At 41.0% G+C, this 20217-nt stretch overlaps 1 protein-coding gene across 1 annotated transcript; it reads left to right on the forward strand.

Moving 5' to 3' along the window:
• Nucleotides 1-13155: 13155 nt before the first annotated feature.
• Nucleotides 13156-16897, forward strand: SNAI2 (snail family transcriptional repressor 2). Its single transcript, XM_077787301.1, has 3 exons — nucleotides 13156-13532; nucleotides 14100-14645; nucleotides 15628-16897. The coding sequence occupies exons 1-3, from the start codon at nucleotides 13454-13456 to the stop codon at nucleotides 15807-15809; spliced, it is 807 nt and encodes a 268-aa protein (XP_077643427.1). The 5' UTR covers nucleotides 13156-13453; the 3' UTR covers nucleotides 15810-16897.
• The last annotated feature ends 3320 nt before the right edge of the window (nucleotides 16898-20217 follow it).

Genomic DNA, 20217 nt, shown 5'->3' on the forward strand with positions numbered 1-20217 from the left:
CCTCATTCCAAAGCACAGCACTGTGCCAGCTGCTAAGAAGAAATTGACTCTGTCCCAGCTGAAACCAGGACAATGAGAATATGGAATATATTTGTCAGACATAGCAGGACACGGCAAGAAAATTTCATGTTATTATAATTTATTACTCCAGCCCAGAGTCCAAGTCCCTAGTGTAGGAGTTTATACTGTAATAGAAAAGCTAGGAAGTTGTGGTGTGGGCCATGGAGACACTCAGTCAGTTCCTGAGGAGTTCCTGTGTTAACATAACATTCTCAAAATTTCCTTCCCTACTTAAAATGCCAGGCCCAATGAACTGGAACAGCTCTTTCCTCTGATGGATCCCCTAGTTTACCTCTGATCCAGTAGGCTCCAGGTACAGGCTATAACTACAAGTCTTGCAAACGATCTCCACTGTTGCTTTCTCAGCAGGAGAGGATAAATTCTGTTCTTCTTCTGCTCTTCACAAATGATTGACAAGAAATATCTGCAAGAAGAACACCAGAAGTTACTTTCTTCAGCTGCTTCTTTCCTACCCCCTCCTCACACATACCCCAAAGTGGGTTTTTGTACAGGGAAGGTGTGATCAAGAGAGCAAGAGGTAATAAGACATGGAGTGAAAGTATTTTTTAGCTGAATCATGCCCTTAAACATTCAGCCTACACATTAATCATTGAGTGACATCAAGGATTCACTTCAAAATTGGATCTGACTAGTGCACTTAATTTACCTACTGCACCAAACAGCTGTTCAGCTTCTGTTGAATTTGAAAGCAAATGTAATTAGTGCGTGATCACTGATGCTTCCTCATTACATTGCCAGCCCATATCATTGGAACAGTTAATTACTGCAGAGACAAAGGCTTGACTTACCTGATATAGTACATGATTATTCATCATTGATTCATTTTTTCTTCTTCACTGGTAATTTTGTTAACATCCCTGGCAGTGCTTGAGAGTGAATCCCCTTGATTTTTTGGGCTATTATGTCTTCTCAAATGCTACTCAAATTCTCTAGGTAGCTTAATTCTCTAGATTTGATTGAGACATGAGTTGACACTGCATGTAACTGAAGAAATAACATGATTACATGGATCATAGCAAAATGTGCTATTCAGTAACTGTCCATCACTGCTGTCTTTGCACTTGGGAACTTTTCCCAAGTTCATGCAAACCAAAGGCCTGCTGATGGAGCCATCTTCTTTCAAGGATGGCTTTAAAATAATGCTAAGGAAAAGAAAAGAGAAATTCCATATTTACTCTTGTTTTTAATTGACCTGCTCCACTCCTACACAGGTTGTTTAATTTTTGGGGTGTTTTTTTGCTGGCCTTGCTTGTGGTTTCTTCACATGACCTCAGTACTCCACCCCATCACTAAAATGGAGTTAGCTAAATTTCCATCCCTGCCTACCAGATGTCACAGGCTCCTCTCAGATGGAGCTCCTTTTCTCAAAAGGAAGGTGTGTCTGCATGAAATGTGCAGACTACATTTGTTGGTGACCTCTAGGCTGGCGAAGGACAAGTTTCTCAATACAGCTGCCAGTCCTGGGGATTTCTGCAGGGCACATGCAGATCAGCTTGGCTGTACTAGCATGATAACACACCATATTCCTCAGACAGGCCAGATTTAGTAATTTACTGCACATGTTTGATATTATTGCCAGGCATATGTAAAATAGCCCTAAGGTGTCCTTCTGCATCCCTCTCCCATCACATTGCAGATATACCTGGCTACTCTGGCAAAGGAAGGTCACCTACCTTGGTAAGGCAGATTTTAGTAATTTACACAGCACTGCACATTCATTTTTCATCTTTGCATATGTGAAAATTTGTAACAATTCATAGAAGAATAAAATGTAAAGAACCAAGGAAATGTATAAAAAAAAAGCTGTACAACTGTTTAGGACAAGAAGCTATGGAAAGTTCCTAACAGTGATCCTGAAAGAAAAAGGTGGTTTTTTTTTTTAAGTGAGATGTTCACTCAGGAACATCTGAGGAATCTGAAGGAACTGAAATACAGCTCCTAAAGCAATTCAGGTGGCAAAAGACCTGTCCACAGCATTATGCTGACACTTAGAGGTCAGGAAAGTAGAATTGAAACGACTTCTCTGCCACCTGAAAGACTTCATATTTTTCAAAGGCTTTGCATGATCTGAGAGATCAATAGCCTGACATTTATTTAATTTGCTCATTCTTTCTTCTCATGGGTATGTTTCTCTTTTTTAATATGATTCTATCACATGAAACTTTCTTATCATTGTACATTTCACAAAGAATCCCAACAAAAATGCTGCAAGAGCAGTCCACAAACAATGAACTGTACAGCAATATCTTATCTGTACATCAAACTCATATGGTAGTTGGGAGATGCATAGAACAGCAGATATTTGTTTTTACATGCTATACCACTCAGTCTAACTTTCAGTGGACTTTAAAGCTGCCTCAGTAGTAATTAATTTTATTAGGGTTTTCTTTCTGATTTGATTTTTTTGTTGTTTTTTTAAGCTGCCTTAGACCATAAGGTTATTTTTGGGCACATTATTTCATTCCATAAGAAAAAATGATCCAGTGAGTCAAATCACCCTCTGGAATGTAGGTAATTTGACAGTCACTGCTGATGGGGGCACAGATCAAGTCAAATTTAAGGCAAATTTGCTTTTCACCTCCTCATGGATCAGCCTCTACAAACTGTTCAAGTCAATAAAAAAGCATAAACCTCCCTCCAAATCAATCTATTCTGCATGGGGATAAATAAATAGTGAATTAGGGAGTTTCAAAATAGGTAATTGCCTGAAATGAGCAATTTCTAGCAGCTGGTATAGCCAGTGTTATTACCCACATAAATATTGACTCATGTATTAAAAGTAATTCATGAGAAAACAAAACTGCAAGAAAGGAGAGAAAAAGTGAAAAACAATCCTCTTAGAGGCCCTGAAGGCCCTCTCTTTTCTATATTTTGTGTTTATCAGTGCTCTAAACTGAATTCTGCAATACACATTTTCTTTGTTGATCTGTAAAATTTCAGCAAAGCATTTCATAGTTATTTCAAGTCATGAATTATTCAATAGCACATGACAGGAGCAATTCATTCATATCTCAGGAGGCAGGGGAACTAAAACCTCAGCTTTAGCTTGAGAGGGTTTTTTTGGTTGTTGTTTTGGTTTTGTTTTGTTTTGGTTTTTTTGTCCAGTGCACAACCTTTTAATATGGTACCTCAGAGACAGAATCACAGAATCACAAGATTGGAAGAGACCTTCAAGATCATCAAGTCCAACCCAGCCCTAACACCTCAACTAAACCATGGCACTGAGTGCCACATCCAGTCTTTTTTTAAACACATCCAGGGATGGTGACTCCACCACCTCCCCAGGCAGGCCATTCCAGTATTTTTTCACTCTTTCTGTGAAAAAATTTTTCCTAATATCTAACCTTTTTTTCCTTTGATGCAGCTTGACACTGTGTCCTCTGGTTCTGCCTGAAGAAAGAGACCAGCCCCAACCTGACTACAATTACCCTTCAGGAGGTTGTAGAGAGTGATAAGGTCACCTCTGAGTCTCCCTTTCTCCAGGATAAACAACCCCAGCTTCCTCAGCCATTCCTTACAGGGTTTGTGTTCCAAGCCCCTCACCAGCCTCGTTGCCCTCCTCTAGACATGCTCAAGCATCTCAACTCCTTCCCAAACTGAGGGCCCAGAACTGGACACAAGAAAGATGTTGACCTGTTGGAACAAGTCCAGAGGACAAGCATTAAAAATCATTCATTGTGCACTTTACACTTATCCTGCCAAGGGATAAGAACGTGTGCACAAATGTTCAGGAGCAGAATGGTGGAAGGGAGAAGCACACAATAACACAGCACCACCTCTCGCTTCGGGGGTGGGAGCGAATTGACACAGCCTTGAAGGAATTTCAGGCTGCACATTCAAGCTACATCTCTCTCCTCCTCTCTCTGTTCCTTCCTCATCCACATCTGAATTTTCTTCTAGATTCCTTCTGCTCCAAGGCACTACTAAATCCTTATTAATATTGTGTGTGCTTTAAAGCAGTAGTCCTGAGAACTTCGCAGAAGATAGGGGAATGTCATAACCCCCATTTTAGAAATGAAAAACATCAGCTGATACACAAACAGCAGGAATCTGCAGCAGAATAGGAACCTGTTTCTCAGGTTGAACAAACATGAAACTTTTCTCAAGATGAAGTTAATCCAGCCTTAACTATAGAGTTATCTTTCATCTTGAAAACCTGTTGTTTGGACTCCTGTTCTATCATGAGTGAAAAAGATGTAAGCTAATCTTTAAAGTTTTAAGGATGTGGCTCTTCCAAGGTTCAAACTCCTCTCCACTTGAAATGCAGGCTATCACATATAGAGTGTTCCTTCAAAATGTTTGCTTTCTTTAGTGAAGTATATCAGCCAGAGAATGATTGCTAGTTGTGATTTTGCAACAGGCCACCTCCTCTTGCAAGTCTTTATTATTTCCACTTCAAAAGATGTAAGCTGGTCATACTGGTTACTCATTCTGCTTCCTGGTGATGCTTATAATATGGGACTTATCATTTTCCTCTTATCACTTGCCTCTATCACATCTGCCATGAAGAGCAGTGAGACATCTGGGATCAATAGCAGTTGTTCCCCAGATGTCATGAATATCTATATCTTTTTAAGTCACTCACCAAGTACCTAGAGATTTCTAAGTAGCTATGAGGATAAGTGGCTAGAAGGATACCAATGGGTAAGAGGCTAGGACTAAACTGGTACAAAATAAACTGAAACAGATGCTTCATAATAGTGGATGAAGCTGCAACAAGGTTTTAAAGCAAAAGGGTAGCACTGGAAAAGTGCACCTGAATTTTAGAAATCCACTGGATGATTTAAAAGTTTTGAAATTACATCTAAGAAAATTACAACATAATTTGAGTAAAATGCATCAATCCAACTTTTTTCTTATTTTTTTCCCCTGAACAGATATGTGTCAGGACATAATTCACAGTACAGTGCATATAACTTGTTAGGACAAAAAAGAAGTTATAAAGCAATGTGTGTATAAGACACTAGAGAAAAATTTGTCCTGTTTAATCTACCCGCATTCAACAGCTTTGAAAATATTTCCTTCCATGTAGAATCAGCCTGATTTCAGGAATATGAACTATGTCTGGATTAGCAGATGAAAGAGGTAAAGCACAGGATTGCAAATGTCTAAAGAGCTTCATTTTTAGCATTTTCCTAGCATGGCTTTGGAGACTAGGCATTAACATTCTCTCAGCTAAGGTCCAGACATCCTTCAGCATTTCATAAGACTGTTTCTAATATACAGTTTAGCTGTAGCCACCCTACTTCAGGCCAGTCAACACATAAAGACATGAGTCAGCTGCAAGTCTAAGCCTCAAGGCAGTCTCCAATCTCTTCCATGTAGAAACATATATATCAGTATCTGTACATACACAATTCATCCATGGCAATGTGGTTTATGAATAAGATAGATAAGAGCAGTGGTGAGTCCAGGGGAGATCTGCCACTCTGTCTTTTATAGCAGTGAAGCTAAAAGATGCAATTCACTAAGAACTAAAATATGAACAAGAATTTGAGGAAAAGGTACTACCCATGATACAGACACTCCACAAGTCAAAAGGCAAACCCTCAGTAGCCTCTGTGGGGAAGGCTGCTGAGATGCTGGTGAGACCTCACCACCAAGTCACAACTCTGGGGATGAATGAACAGTATTTAATAGAACGGGACTGCAGAGAAACACTGGTTTCATATCCCCAAAAAGAATAAGTAAATAAATACTTTCATCACAAAATTGATATTGCTGCAATTTTTGTGCAGTATTAGAGGCATAAAAATGATCTCCCTAGAGACAGTAATTCATTGTGCACTTTGTACCACCTTGCAGAGCCGAATTCTGATGAAACACTAACCCAGCATGTTTCTAAACAGGAAGAACAGGAAAAATACATGAGCACTGACCTGTTTCAGAAGAAATATTCAGGACCATGGAAAAGTATGTTAGAGAGACATATCATCAGAAATTCAGCTGATGATTCAGACATACCAACACAGCTTTAATTGAACTTTGAGATCAACAATACATCCAGTTTTAGGCAATGTGCAGAGACAGCAGCAGCTTACTTCCAGCACAGCCAAGAGGAAGCAAAATGTGAGGGGGAAGAAGTGTGGCCAAGGGCTGGTAATATGCAATGAAACATTTTTGAAACCAGTTGTTAACACAGAAATTAAACAAACTAACAAAGCAAGCTACTATTACTTGAAATGTACAATAGTTAATGCAAAGTGGGTACCACTACTACAAACATTAGTAAAGCAAGCCAGCAGTTCAGGTGAAATGCTGTGTCTGACTATCCACACCATAAAAGGGAAAGATAACAGTCCTTTGGTGCCCTCTCCAGCAGCCTAACAGAGATGTGCTGTAAAGAGAGCAACTCCTCCAGCACATACTGTAGTTAGATGAAGGCTCTCACAAGAGGCAGTAAGAAACTCAAACTACAGACATCTCTCATGTCTGGTGGAGCTGCTGAGGAAGGAAGTGGGGAGAACAGAAAGCCCAGACACCCTCAAACTCATGAAAACCAGAGTTGGCAGCTGTGGTTTTTTTTTCATTTTTTCAGTCTTTAGCATTTTTTATGAAGGTGGAAGGCCTCAAAAATCTCTTGGATATTTGGGAAACATCCCATCAGAGAACACAGCCCTGCAAAGAAGTCACTGTGTGTTAATCCTTAAGATATACTACTTGATTTGTCTGGAACTAAAAAAGTCTCTGGTTGCAATGTCAAAAATAGGTTCTGGCATGCTGAATCACCCAGTCCCTTGTAATCTGCACTACGTCTTTTGCCAGGTACTGCTGAAGAAAAAAAAAAGGCTCCAGACATCAGCCTGCCCTCAAAGCCAGTGCTGCGATAACAGATAAAGGCAAAACAGGACTTTCAGACACCAGGCCTGCAGCTGGCAACAATTATTGTCTAAAAAGATAGCAGAGGATGTCTTTATCGAGCTTAACAGAGCCAGGAGCAGAGTACTAGTCTAAATGCAAAGAAGATAGTTCTCAGGAGAAGAGAGATCTGCACTGTCAGAAATCTCTGGGGCCCTGGAAACTTCCAAATGTTCCTTGAGAAAGATGAAGTTCTTAAAGTCAATGTAAGAAGTTACAAGAATAGCCAAGTGCAGCATCTGCCTGCAATCCAGTGTATAAGCAAGAGATGAAGTTAGAGAGGGAATGAAGGATAGGCAATACGGGTGTGAACCAGCCTTGTAGCAGCAGGGCTTGCAGAAGGTGCTTATGCCTCAGGATGAAGCAGAAGAGTGACACTGCAGCAAATCTAGCAGCTCTCATCTTCTGTTTAAACAACAAAATGATCACATTGTACTGAAACAGAAATACTAACTATGCTGCAGAGGACAACCCCAAAAATCACATCGTGTGCTTGAGGGTATTGTCCAAATACTTAATTGAATTCTGTCAGGCTTGGGGCTGAGAGCACTTCCCTGGGGAGCCTGTTCCAGTGTCCAACCACCCTCCAAGTGAAGAACATTTTAATAATATCTAACCTAAACCTCCCCTGACATGACTTCAGGCCATTCAGACCCTCGAGTCCTGTCACTGGTCACCACAGAGAAGAGATAAGTGTCTGCCACTCTGCTTCCCCTGGTGAGGATGCTGTAGACTGTAATGTGGTGTGTACAATACATGACAAATAAGTGTTTAGAGATGGCCCTGTGCAGGCCTTGGAGCAGCCTTCCAATACCTAAAGGATGACTCCAAGAAAGAGAGGGATTTTTAGAGGATTTTATAGTGATAGGACAAGGGAGAAATGGCCTCAAACTAAAAGAGGGTAGGTTTAGATTAGCTATTAGGAAGAAATTTTTAATATAGCTGGAAGAGGTTGCCTAAAGAGGTTGTGGATACCCCCTCCCTGGAAGTATTCAAGGGCAGGCTGGATGGGGATCTGAGCAACCTAGTCTAGTGAAATGTGTTCACGACAGGAGGGTTGGAGCTAGATGATTTTTAAGATCCTTTCCAATACAAACCATTCTATGATCTCTGCTGGGTAATCACACACAGAGCAGGAAATCTCATGTGATGCCTTCGTGTCTCACTTTCCTGCAGGCAGCGAACAACAACGATGAAAAGCTACACAAGTCATAGACGGCCGTAGACAAAAAAACGGGGACGCGATTTAGCCCCCTCGTTGCCGCTGCTGGCGCCGTGTCCTTGCCTCCGCAGATCCGCAGCAGCGAGCAGGGCGGTGATCCATCCCGGCGCCGGCAGCATCCCCATTTCCCGGGCTGGCCGCACGGTGGGGCGGCCGGCCCGGCGCTGGCTCGGGCAGCATCCCTGTCCCGGCGGAGCATCCCTGCGCCCAGCAGGTGGCTCCTTCCAACCACACAACGCCGGGCAAGCCTCGCTTCGCTCCCCGGATCCAGAGGCAGCGCTCCCAAACCTTTTGTTCCTCCTGTGAGCAGCGCGGCGGCGTACCGGAGGGTCGGCGTTGCCTTCCAGAGGGAAGGCCCGGGCTGGGATGTGACACGCTTTTGGGTAACCAGCACTTGTTACACTTTTGAGTAACCAGTACTTGTTACAGCACTGCACACATAAACAGGGCTGTATTTATTGGACCAGAATCGCATCGTAGTTCTGCTTGAGTAAATCTGAAATAAGTTAGCTGCAGCCAGTGGAGATATTACAGATGGGAATGACAGGGGAATTTGGCCCATTGTTAAAATATCTTCATGTAGAAACAATGTAGGAAAATTGAACTATGACCAGGTTCCTTCATTATGGGCTAATTTGACTCCAAAATGACCCCTCTTAAGTCAGTGAAGCTACACAGGTGTGAAGGAGAGTGGCACATAAAAGTCAGGACTGTTTGAACTGCTTGATCCAAAAGGAACCATTTTGCATCTATTAATAGTATAGTAATATATATTTATATTGTATATATTGTTTATAAAAGCAAGTTTATGTTTAAGGAAAATTATCTTCATTTAGAGATATATATTAAATATAGACAGGCATAACTCTTTAAGAGACACACTTCAAAGGGCCTTGGCTTATTGGAAAGCAGACCGAATCAGACTTTTGCTGTTAAATCACAATCTATTAAATATGTTGAAACTCTGGCAAAGTTATTGATTTTAGAAAAAAAATATATTTACTGGTGCAAAACATCAAAATGTCGAGATTATTTACTTGACTGAGGAAAATCTTCTATAATGCACAGATTTATTGTGTCCTTATGGAACTTAGGGCCTAAAAGGCTGGAGTTTGACATGACTTCATAACAATCCTTCATTAAATTTGCTGCCATTTCTGCTGATAGTTCAGGTACGTATTTGGAAAGAAGATCAAAATGTGAAAGAAAAGGTATTCTTAGAATTTGTTTCAAAATTTATTAAAGCATATATGTTGGGGCGATGGAAGTGAATACCCTTGCCTAATTGTTTTCCCTCTATTCGGTTAATTTTGGTTTTATTTTCCTCTGGCATCCAATCTAATCACATTTGAAAAACTGCTCAGTTTCTAGTGCTACTAAAGTTTTCCTGCTTCTGAAAGTCACAACATGACTTTACTTTCCAGGATATATCAGCTAGCAGTAAGAGGGAAATATGAAAGCATAGGGTAACACTGAAGCTGAGTCGATATGTTCCACATTCAACTGACTATTGAAAACGCACCCTTTTTCCCCCATATTAACCATTTCACACTTTCCTTTGAAATGTAGGAGGCTTATGAATTACAAGAGCTATTCTGTAGGTGTGAGTTACTTGAGCTTCTACCTCTTCCAGAATGAAGTCGTCACCTGCATCAATAAACCTCCAGAGCTATTTTTGGTAAGGCTCCACTGGGCTCAGTGCCTCCTGGGGGCTCTTCCAAACCTCACCGTGCTGCCTTCCATAGACTCCATGGCAGTCAAAATGATTAAGAATGCTGCCTGAGAAGTATGGGAACAGTGATCCAACACAACTCATTTAATATTCTGAAACTATTTTTCTTGATTCTGCTGTGGTTTATTCAGATATTTAACATTTTCTGATCCGCACTCTTGCTAATATTGATGCTTGGTAGGGACACTAATGCTGTCATGAGAAGAACTAAGCTATTGACAGCTCAGTTTGGGCTCTTCTTCCCTCTTTGATAATAAACATAATTCTGGCATCCTTCCATTTCCAGAAAACAAAGTTACTGCCCTTCTCAGAAAGCCCGACAAGGAAAGGGATTTGATGGAGCTGTTTGAAATGGGGAGACTGAAGTGAAGCTCACAGTTTGTTATCTGTGGACAGGAACAAGTTACCTGATGTTAAAAAACATTTCTGCTGTAGGGTTGAAGCTCTGGTCTTAATCATTTAGTTGCTGCAAAGCACATGGCAAGGTTTCAGGCAGCAGAATTGCTTGGATCATTTCCTACACACTTTGCAGAGTGGCAATTAGCAGCACAGTGGCATTAACAAGACAGCTTTACATGAGCTTTCAAAGCAAAAACATAAAGAATCCCTAAAAGACCAGCTACTTGTAAAATGTGAGAGGGAAGCTGTAGGCCTGATTTTTCAGAGGTGGGTGCAAGGCTTTGCCCGCAGGCAGCGTGACCATCAATCAGAGTCACCCGCCACTCTCCACACCTCCCTGGCTCCTCCAAGGAGGGGAAACCTCCTGTATTCTGCACTCGACCTTTGTGTAGCCTTTCCTGCACAGGGATGGATGCCACACGTCTCCAAGTGCCCTCTCATCCACATTTGCCGTAAACACCCAGAACACCTGTTTGCTCTGACTCACCCACTCCTCACGCAGACTCTCCCTTTTTTTGACAGCAGACCTCACTCAGGTAGTATGTGCTGCTAATATCCTTTCAGAACCATGTAATAACATGCCTTCTATCCAATTCCTAACATCCTTCAATCAGCTCAGCCAGTGGGCTAACTGCTTACGCTCCTGTGATTTATATAAGTGCAATTAATTTAAACTGCATCACTCCGGTGCTATGCTGGTGAAAATGCCCCGAGAGGGAGAACCTCACTGGTGAATCAGACCCTTTACTTTTAACAAACACACAAAAGAACAGATCTCGAGCCAGTGAAAATCTGCATGGCTCCATTCATTTCAACACACAAACTTAAACCAGCTCAAGGTCTGAATCACAGCTCATGTAACAGACTATTTAGATACAGACTAATGCCTCACATCCTGAAATGCAATGCTTTCCCAGAGCTGGCAGGGGACAGGGACTTGTCAGAGGGAACAGAGCTGAGAGGGAAGCAGGACCGCAAATGAAACCTTTAAAAAAATGCTTTGTGGATTTCTCCATTTCTGTGGAGATGAGGAAAGTAACGGATTGTGTCTCTGCAAGCACTGCTCTCTCTTCTGGAAAAACCACCTCTGTTCCTTTTGTCCCAGCTGCAAAGCAAGTTACCTGCAAAGTTCCTTTCTTTGCCACTTTCCCTTTCCTCCCATAGCCTGGTTATGTTCCCTGTCACTTGGAAATTCATATGGCATCTTTCACTAACAGACGCAAGAGCTAGATGATGAACAGATTAATCTTTTTTAATCAGTTCTTTAAAATGGCTAACTTTCCCTGCACTTGTTTTGGTATTCCCCAAGATTAAGAAGTCATGCAGCTTGACAAAGCACTTTGCTCTTGCATGTCTTAACACACCCACTGGGCTTTTTTTTTCTTTTCCTTCACATCTATTCCAACACCTGCTGCAGAAACGGGCTGGGGTGGTCTCTGTAAAACACCCTCCACGCCTCCTCCCAAGAGGAGAAAGAGCTCCAGCGTCACACCAGCACGGCATGCTGGTATGTGCCCAGGCAGGTGGAGGTAATACACAACGAGGGGGGGAAAGGGTGGGGAGGGCAGACCAGGAGTCAATCAGAGTGTAATCTGTGTTAGAAAGTTACCAGCGTTCAGCTGTCCATATTTCCAAAATGCAAATATTTTAAAATTAAAAACCCTATCTGTGACTAAATAACTCCTCTAAATCAATCTAGATAACCAGAACACTCTGTGGCACATTTAAGAGACTTTCATCTTAAATGACATACATAACATAGATTATACCTTCATAGGAAATCAAGAGGTCCTAAAATATACTAATGGAAAAGGGCATTTAAGAGACATTTAGATTACCCAGTCTATAATTTTGGCGGTTTGCTTATCTATGCATCTTTTAACTGCTTTGGATAATTAAGAACATTTCCTTGGCAGTGTCCTAAGAGGGTAGGCAAAGGAGTGACTTAACTACTCCCAAGGAAGGAAAGGTCGAGGTTTTGCATTCTGCAGATTTTTAAAGTAAAAGAGAAAATATTCTTCATATGAGCAGTCTGAAGCAGTATGCATATTATATAAAGACTATCACCCTCCTCTGAAATATAATCCTCCCAGGGCTTCTTCCTCTCCTTGAACTCACTTGCAGTATCTGTCTGGTCCTTCTGCCTGAAATGGTGCAGGTTAGGGAGGCAGGCTCCTCATCTCCAGCCTCTCCTAAGCGCAATTCAAAGGTAGCAGGAACACATTCAGTTCAAAGCCTTCCATTAGGTCTGCCGGCCAACTTGCTATCTTGTAGTGTCGTGTGTGTGTGTGTATGTGTGTGTGTGTGTGTGTGTGTGTGTGTGTGTGTGTGTGTGTGTTTACCCCTTCTACTCTTAGTGAACAGTTTGTCCCACTGTAATTCTCATATCAAACATCTGGAAACCAGAGTCGTTTAAAAGAAAAAAAAAAAAAAAAAGAGGAAGAAGAATAAAAAAGAAGAAAAGGAGAAAAAGGGGAAAGAGGAGAAAGAAAAGGGGGTAAGGAGGGGGGGGGGGGGGGGAAGGTGGAAGGAAGAAGAAAATGAAGTTTCAGTGCCTATGACTTAGCCAGCTCTCTGTCAGAAAGGAAAAAAAATATATATTTCAACTGAATCAGTAAACTGACCTTTATTTTCAAGAATTTTGAGCAATACATTTTTGTAGACTGCAGTTCTACCGAGCCACATCCCCCCACTTCGGAGCAGGGTAACGCGCTCTGCTAGAGCTCTCTCCCCCGTTCACAGCTGTCTCCAGCGGGAGGAGCTGAAACCTGAACCAAGCCCTCCGAGTGGGATTGGATCCCTGAGCCAGCAGCCCCAGAGCCCTCCCAGAAAAACAGCCCCTTTGGAAAAGTGCTTGAGAACATCCCGAAGCGATTGGAGGAGCGGAAAACCCTTCCCCCCTGCACCTGACTCGTGGGTATTTACAGCACTTTTCAAGGCGCCTCGGCACTGCCACTGCACAAGCGGGAGTGGATGGGCTGCGCGGGGCCGGCAGCGCCGTAGGGACCGGGAGCGGGACCGGGAGCGGGACCGGGAGCGGGACCGGGAGCGGGACCGATGCGCCCGCAGTGACACCGCGTGTGCCTGCGCTGCGCCACCCGCACCGCCACAGCCACCGCAAGGACAGAGAGCCTGCGAGAAGCACAAAGCCTGCGTCCAAAATGCCACGCTCCTTCCTGGTCAAGAAGCATTTCAATTCATCCAAGAAGCCGAATTACAGCGAGCTGGACACTCATACAGGTAACAAAACGAAATCGGGTGCCACCGCGGCGCTTCTGAGGCTGCGGTCGTTGCGTGGCAGTGCTGAGGAGGGGTGGGACTGCTCTGCAGGCTGGAGGGGACGGGTCAGCTCATTGCTTGCACTATTTTCTCCTGCTTACAAGGAGGGAGTTTTGAGAAATATGTCAGTGCTGACCAGAATGAGTCGTGAAAGTTTGCTCGTCCCCTTGAACCCAAGCTACTTAGGAAGCGTTTGGAGTTTTCCTGTTCTGTATCTGTTGTTGGTGGAATTGAAACTTTTATTCAAATCCTTCAGGAAATTTCACTGCTTCATTGTATCAGGCTGCACAGATTTAGACGCAGCGTGCCGCCTTGAAGGGACTCTCCAGCTGTAATTTGCCTGTTAAAGGGCACTGTCTCTACCCATCAGAATATAGGTGTGAAACAGTATTTCCTGAATCCCCCTTATAGTCAAATTACCTTACTGTGTGTTTCATTTGTGCAGCTTTTAATCATCAAAGTGTTAATTTTGCTGCTTTTTGAAATACATTTTGGTTCTCTTACCTTAAAATGTTCTTCTCTCTCCAGTGATTATATCCCCATACCTGTACGAAAGCTATCCCGTCCCTATCATACCACAACCAGAGATCCTGAGCTCAGTAGCTTACAATCCCATTACTGTGTGGACTACAACTGGGCTGCTACCGTCTCCATTACCCAATGACCTCTCTCCACTTTCTGGATACCCCTCATCTTTGGGAAGAGTCAGCCCACCTCCACCTTCTGACACCTCCTCCAAAGATCACAGCGGTTCAGAAAGCCCCATTAGCGATGAAGAAGAGAGAATCCAGTCAAAGCTTTCAGACCCTCATGCAATTGAAGCCGAAAAGTTCCAGTGCAGTTTGTGCAACAAGACCTATTCGACTTTCTCTGGGTTGGCCAAACACAAGCAGCTGCACTGTGATGCCCAGTCTAGGAAATCCTTCAGCTGCAAGTACTGTGACAAGGAGTATGTCAGCCTGGGAGCGCTAAAGATGCACATCAGGACCCACACGCTACCTTGTGTCTGCAAGATCTGCGGCAAGGCTTTCTCTAGACCCTGGCTACTTCAAGGACACATTAGAACTCACACTGGTAAGAGCGAGCCTTACATTTGCAGTTTCTTGTTGTTATAACATCGGGATGCCTTTTTGCTATTTTTCTCCACAGGTGGAAAAACCAGCATCATTTCTCCACTAATGTTGAAATGCATCCACAGAACTTCAAATGAATCATTAAAAGGCTAAATTCTCCCTCTTGAAGGGAGAGGGGGAAGGTGGGAGTGGGGGGGGTTTACCATGATCCCATAACTGCAGGCCAGATACTGGCATAAATCAGCATTGCTTCCTTGATAATTTTAGGATGTTTTAGACAATTTCCACTAGCTGAAGCTTTTGCTTTAAGGATTTTATGTTAACTTTCAGGCTTTGGAAATTGATAACTTTGAGAAAGCTCCAGCTGACTCTGAAATCAGGCAGCAAAAAATAGGCAATGCATGAGGGGCTGCTTTCTGACTCCTTAAGCAGCTGGCAAGTTTTGCATGCACTACCTCAAGTCCTTAAGAATTAGAAACCCATCATCAGCAACGTGGTTGGGTTTTTTTTATTGAGGCAAAAATGGGCTTTGAGTATAACACTGGGTACAATGTAACATCTGTATAGATGTTTGCTGCTTTTCAGACAAAGCCCTTGTTCCCCAGTAATTCACACAGCACTCAGCAGAAAATGTTCTATGAACATTTTTGAAAATGTTGGCTTGATCACAGTCTAAAGGTACTGCATGCACCTGTAGATGCAGACAGTGTCAGCAGCTTGCTTTCAGGGACTGCTCTTCACAACATATTCTCAATAGACTGGGGTTCGGCAAAAGAGCCAGCAGTGCTGAAAGCTGCTGTATCTGTGGCCTGATTAACTTTTTATTAGGCATTTTTGTCTTATAACAAGTAATTCCTTTTTGTTCTTTTTTTTGTTTTTTTCCCCCCTTAGGATAAAAGCAGATTTTACTTGTCCCAAACTTGTACCTTTTTTTTCTTTTTTTAAAGATTTATCCTATTTTTCTCTTGATGTTTTCTTTGTAGGAGAGAAGCCATTTTCCTGTCCTCACTGCAACAGAGCTTTTGCAGACAGATCCAATCTGAGGGCTCATCTGCAGACCCACTCAGATGTGAAGAAATACCAGTGCAAAAATTGCTCCAAAACTTTCTCCAGAATGTCTCTTCTGCACAAACATGAGGAATCTGGCTGCTGTGTAGCACACTGAATCATGCAGTCAATGTTTACCTGGACTTGATGCATTTCTCCACTTCTGTTCCAAATGATAAGTGGAAATCCAAAGGCGTTTTCTTGTCTACTTTTCAGCCAAAAATAAAAAAAAACCAAACCAAAAAACAAAGAAACAAAACCAACACACCACCAAACAAGCAAAAAACTAAACAAGCAGAGGAACTTAGAATGTCAGTAGAAATGAGCTTTAAATAGTTTCTGTTCTGCCATACATTTGCATTCTTAAGTGTGAATTCTGAAATAGGGGGAAAGATGCCATGCATGACATTTCAAGTAGATCTAAAGGAAGAAGCATTATCAGCTTTCTTTATAGATGAAGCCAAATGTAGGTCATCTTTTCTTGCTTAGAAAAGGCTTCAAGTTAACAATACATTCCTGCCAAGCCATTTCAACCAAAGAAACAGTATTTTAAGTGGAAATTTTAACAAAAATACTACCCAAGTGAATTTTGCTAGACACCATTTATTCTCAGGTGCCTTAAAAAGTATTCCAAGTTTACCTTAGTAAATGTTTAATACTATTCATTGCTGTGTTTTTTTTATTTTATTAGGAGCCAAGGCCTTCATTAATGACCTGAAATGCTTTAAAACTGCATAATTAAAAGAGGGAAAAAAGTATAAGAGAATGTACGAAAAAATTAAAAACCACAAATTAACTGCATGTGCCTTAAAAATAAATACATTTAAAAAAAGATAATACTGTAGCTTCAAACATTCCTGGTGCATGCTTGACCATCCTTTAATATGGAATAGTTCCACTAAACTTCATTTTTGTTTTAAAAAACGGGAATAAGTGCAAGAGAGGGGATCCACGGTAGTTTTACAATTATATTTTTTAAATGCACAAAGGAAATGCAATATTTTCAGCATTACCCCTCCAAGTGCCTTTTTTATTGATGATTTTGTAAAATATGTTGACATAATGTAAATATTTTTATTTTTATATGATTGAATGTGTTATGAATGAAAGCAAATTGTTGCATCTATAGATAACTTGAAGAATGTATGAAGTGAAATTGATGTTTTTTTCTAGCCCCTTTTTTACAATAAACATTTTTAAGTAAGATTTCTGTTGTTTGTGCTACTTAACTGTGTACGTGCTTTGGATCATAGAAAAAATGTGAATGGCTCTATGTGACCAAATGAAGATAAAAGTTAACTTCAGCTGTGAAGACTTATTCTGCAAGTTCTAAATGTTAGAAAGGAATATATACATTGCCTTTCAAAAGATTTTAAACCCTAGAGTGCATTTTTCTAATCAGTGCTTGAAAACACTTGCTTTTCCCCTACTGACAACCCTATGACAACATTGTGAGATATACTTTATCAAAAATATTTAAGAGCAATGCATTTTTCTTGCATTGTAACAGATGAAAGGGGGCTATTAGAGAGGCTTTATAGTACTTTCCCTGAGACTTTCACATCAGGGAATATGGGCCTGATCCAAAGTTCATTAAAGTCAGTGGAGCCTTATGGGACTTCAGCCCTGTTTGCATGATGCTCTTTTAAAGTAGTAGTTAAAGTCACGGTATAATATACTTTATATGGCAATTTCAAGATGATTAGAGATATTTTATTAAAATATGTTACATATCAGAACTGTCAAATGAATGCATTACCACTGTATATCAGCTAATATATCACATGAAAGAAATTATTCCATAATAAAACGTAGAAATCTTTTTTCTTCAGGTGATTTGACTAATAACTCCAAGATCTGAACTACATGAAAGTATTACAGCTTCAACAAATCACATCTCATCATTACTGACTGGTGTGAAACAACACCATTTTCAACTTTTAGCAAAGTAAAGCACTAGAGAACAGACAAGCACCAGCTGGCACGCAGTCTGAAGACCCTATGTCTACACTAAGGTACCAACCAGAACAAATAATAGCAAAAACAAAATTCCAACAATTCACCAAGAATGTTACTGATGTGTAAATGCAAGGTGAACATTTCTTGGGGAAAAAAAGTATGTTTCAGCAAAATGATGCAATAGATTATATATGCCTTCTGTCTCCTCCAGCCTAGTTCTGGAGGAGGGCTTCAGCAGGACTGCACTGGAATAATGCAGGCAATAGGGGGAAGTTTTGCACCTTTTCTGCATGGAAAGCATGATACTGAAAATTGAAGCTCAAGTGAAGCTTTCATATTCTCCCAACACTATAACAATGATTCCCTAGGAGCTGCTAGGGTTTTGGTTTTTTTTTTTCAGGAAATAGCTGGTGAGTTCAAGAAAGATAGGGTTAGTGGGAATTTGTAAGGTAACATTTCAAAATGAACACATGAAGGCATCAAATACCCTTGAAAAGTTTCATGTGGTTTCTCTATTGATTTGCACTTCCATGTCATTTGCTTTGAAGTTTGTAGGCTCCAGCAGCTCTTTGTGCAGCTCCTTCTTCCCAGAGCAAAGTTTACTGGAGTATGAGTAAAGTTCTGGCAGTCAATAGCTGTTTGTACTGTTCTAGGTTTGCTCTCCTGTGCTGTGCCATAAAGATGTTTCCATTGTTTTAATTCACACTTAAAATTCTCTACGCCCATAGTAAATTAAATAGTATAAGAGCTTGACTTCTTGAGTGAGTGGAAATGCTACTGCTGTCCTCAAGGGAAATCAGATGAAAACTTCATCAAAATACAGTATGCTAAACCAAACACAAGTGGAACTGGTCTGATTTGGAGATGACAATTAAGATATGCTACTTTGCATGCCTGTAACACCTGTACTCATAAAACACAAAGATGGGAAAGGCTAGAAGCTCTTTTGGCTCATCTTTGTAATTGAAACAGAACACTCTATCACAGATCCCAGCTCTCTGTCCAGTTGCAGCATAAACTTCCCAAGCAGCTAAATCTCTCTGCTTTACCTGTGTGACTGCTTTCTATTCCCTGTCAAGACTTTCTCCAAAATATATTCCATTAATAAAGTTTTACCTCATTACCTTAGAAATGCCCTTTGCACCTGCACAAGCTATTTATCAATGTAAATTCAATTCTGTTCTGAGCTTCTGGTTGATGACTCCTTTGACTTTCTCAACACACAATGAAGAAACTCCCTCCAAGGTCAATCAGTCCATTGAATCTCTTTGCCCATTGCAACATTTTTCACAAGACATCTTATATTCTATATCCAAATAGTCTCTTAAATTTTTTAAATATTTCTTAGGAAAACATGATCCCTGTACTCCGAATATCTTTACTGCTTCTTTTCTGAAATTTGTCACTTTTTTTGCTTTTTGAACAATATGTGTTCCAGGTCCTTCCTTTACCATGTTCTGTCAACCTGCTTTCCATGTTCTTTCAGTGTTCAGAGAAGAGCTAAACCACCTCAGTACTTGTGAAGCTACAAGTTTAATATATTAATTTCTCGAGGCTTAAGGCAATAATTGATTCACTTTGGTTTCCATGTCTTTCTTCCCTTGCTTCTGTTTGGGCACGCTTTTCACTTCAGAGGCTGCAGAATGAAGGGAGATGTGCATTAAATGAAGAACAAAGTACACTTTTAGGCTCAAAGCACTGAAATTATCCTACCGTGTAATGCTGAGTTAGGAAAAGCATGTTATACACTCACCAAAGGGTTAAAAGAAGTTCCTCTCAGACTAAGGCACCATGAAATCTTTCTTCTGTGTTTCACTCTATTATTTGGATTATTATAGTTCCTGTTGTCATTAAACAAACTCAGGGCCTATTATTGTAAGCCCCATAAAATCATATAAAAATGAAACACCATAAAGATCCCATAATTTCAATTAAAAAGAAAACAATGGGAAACCTGATAATTTAATTCTGATGCCTTCTGTTGCAGCTGATTTCCACTGCCAATAAATAAATCAATATTTAATTTGAAAACTTGTATTTTCTTTTGAATAATATATTTTCAGTTATGAGTATTGTTGCTTTGGAAATAATGGGCTTTACTATCTGTCCCAAGTGTTGGGTTTTGTCTCTTTAGTTGTTCTGAAAGTTTGATTATATTAATTATACCAACCTGAATATATTGTAGTATCAAATGATAACTGCATGAGATAAGAACAGATTGTTCAAGTGAATCATGGATCATGGAATGACTGAGAACGGGTGGGAAATCACCTTTGCATATTGACTAGTCCCACTCCTCTGCTCAAAGCAGGGTCAGGAGAGCAGATTACCCAGGACTGTGTTCAGATGGGGTTTTGATATCTCAAAGAATGGAGACTCCATGACCTCTCCAGGCAACCCGTGCCAGTGTTCAGTCATACTTACAGTACCAAAGGGGTTTTCCTTTCATTTAAATGGAATTTTCTGTACTTTAGATGGTGTGCACTGCCTTTTGTTCTGTCACTGGGCAGCATTAAGAGTCTGACTGTATTCTTCACTCCCTCACATGAGGAATTTATACACATGAA

The sequence above is a fragment of the Lonchura striata genome, chromosome 1 (genome assembly GCF_046129695.1).
Source record: "Lonchura striata isolate bLonStr1 chromosome 1, bLonStr1.mat, whole genome shotgun sequence".
Classification (NCBI taxonomy): Eukaryota; Metazoa; Chordata; class Aves; order Passeriformes; family Estrildidae; genus Lonchura; species Lonchura striata.

Coding starts and splice junctions, on each gene's coding strand:
- SNAI2 (XM_077787301.1), top strand. CDS start 13,454: ATGCCACGCTCCTTCCTGGTCAAGAAGCATTTCAATTCATCCAAGAAG. Junction 13,533..14,099: donor CGAGCTGGACACTCATACAG/GTAACAAAACGA, acceptor TTCTCTCTCCAG/TGATTATATCCCCATACCTG. Junction 14,646..15,627: donor ACACATTAGAACTCACACTG/GTAAGAGCGAGC, acceptor TTTTCTTTGTAG/GAGAGAAGCCATTTTCCTGT.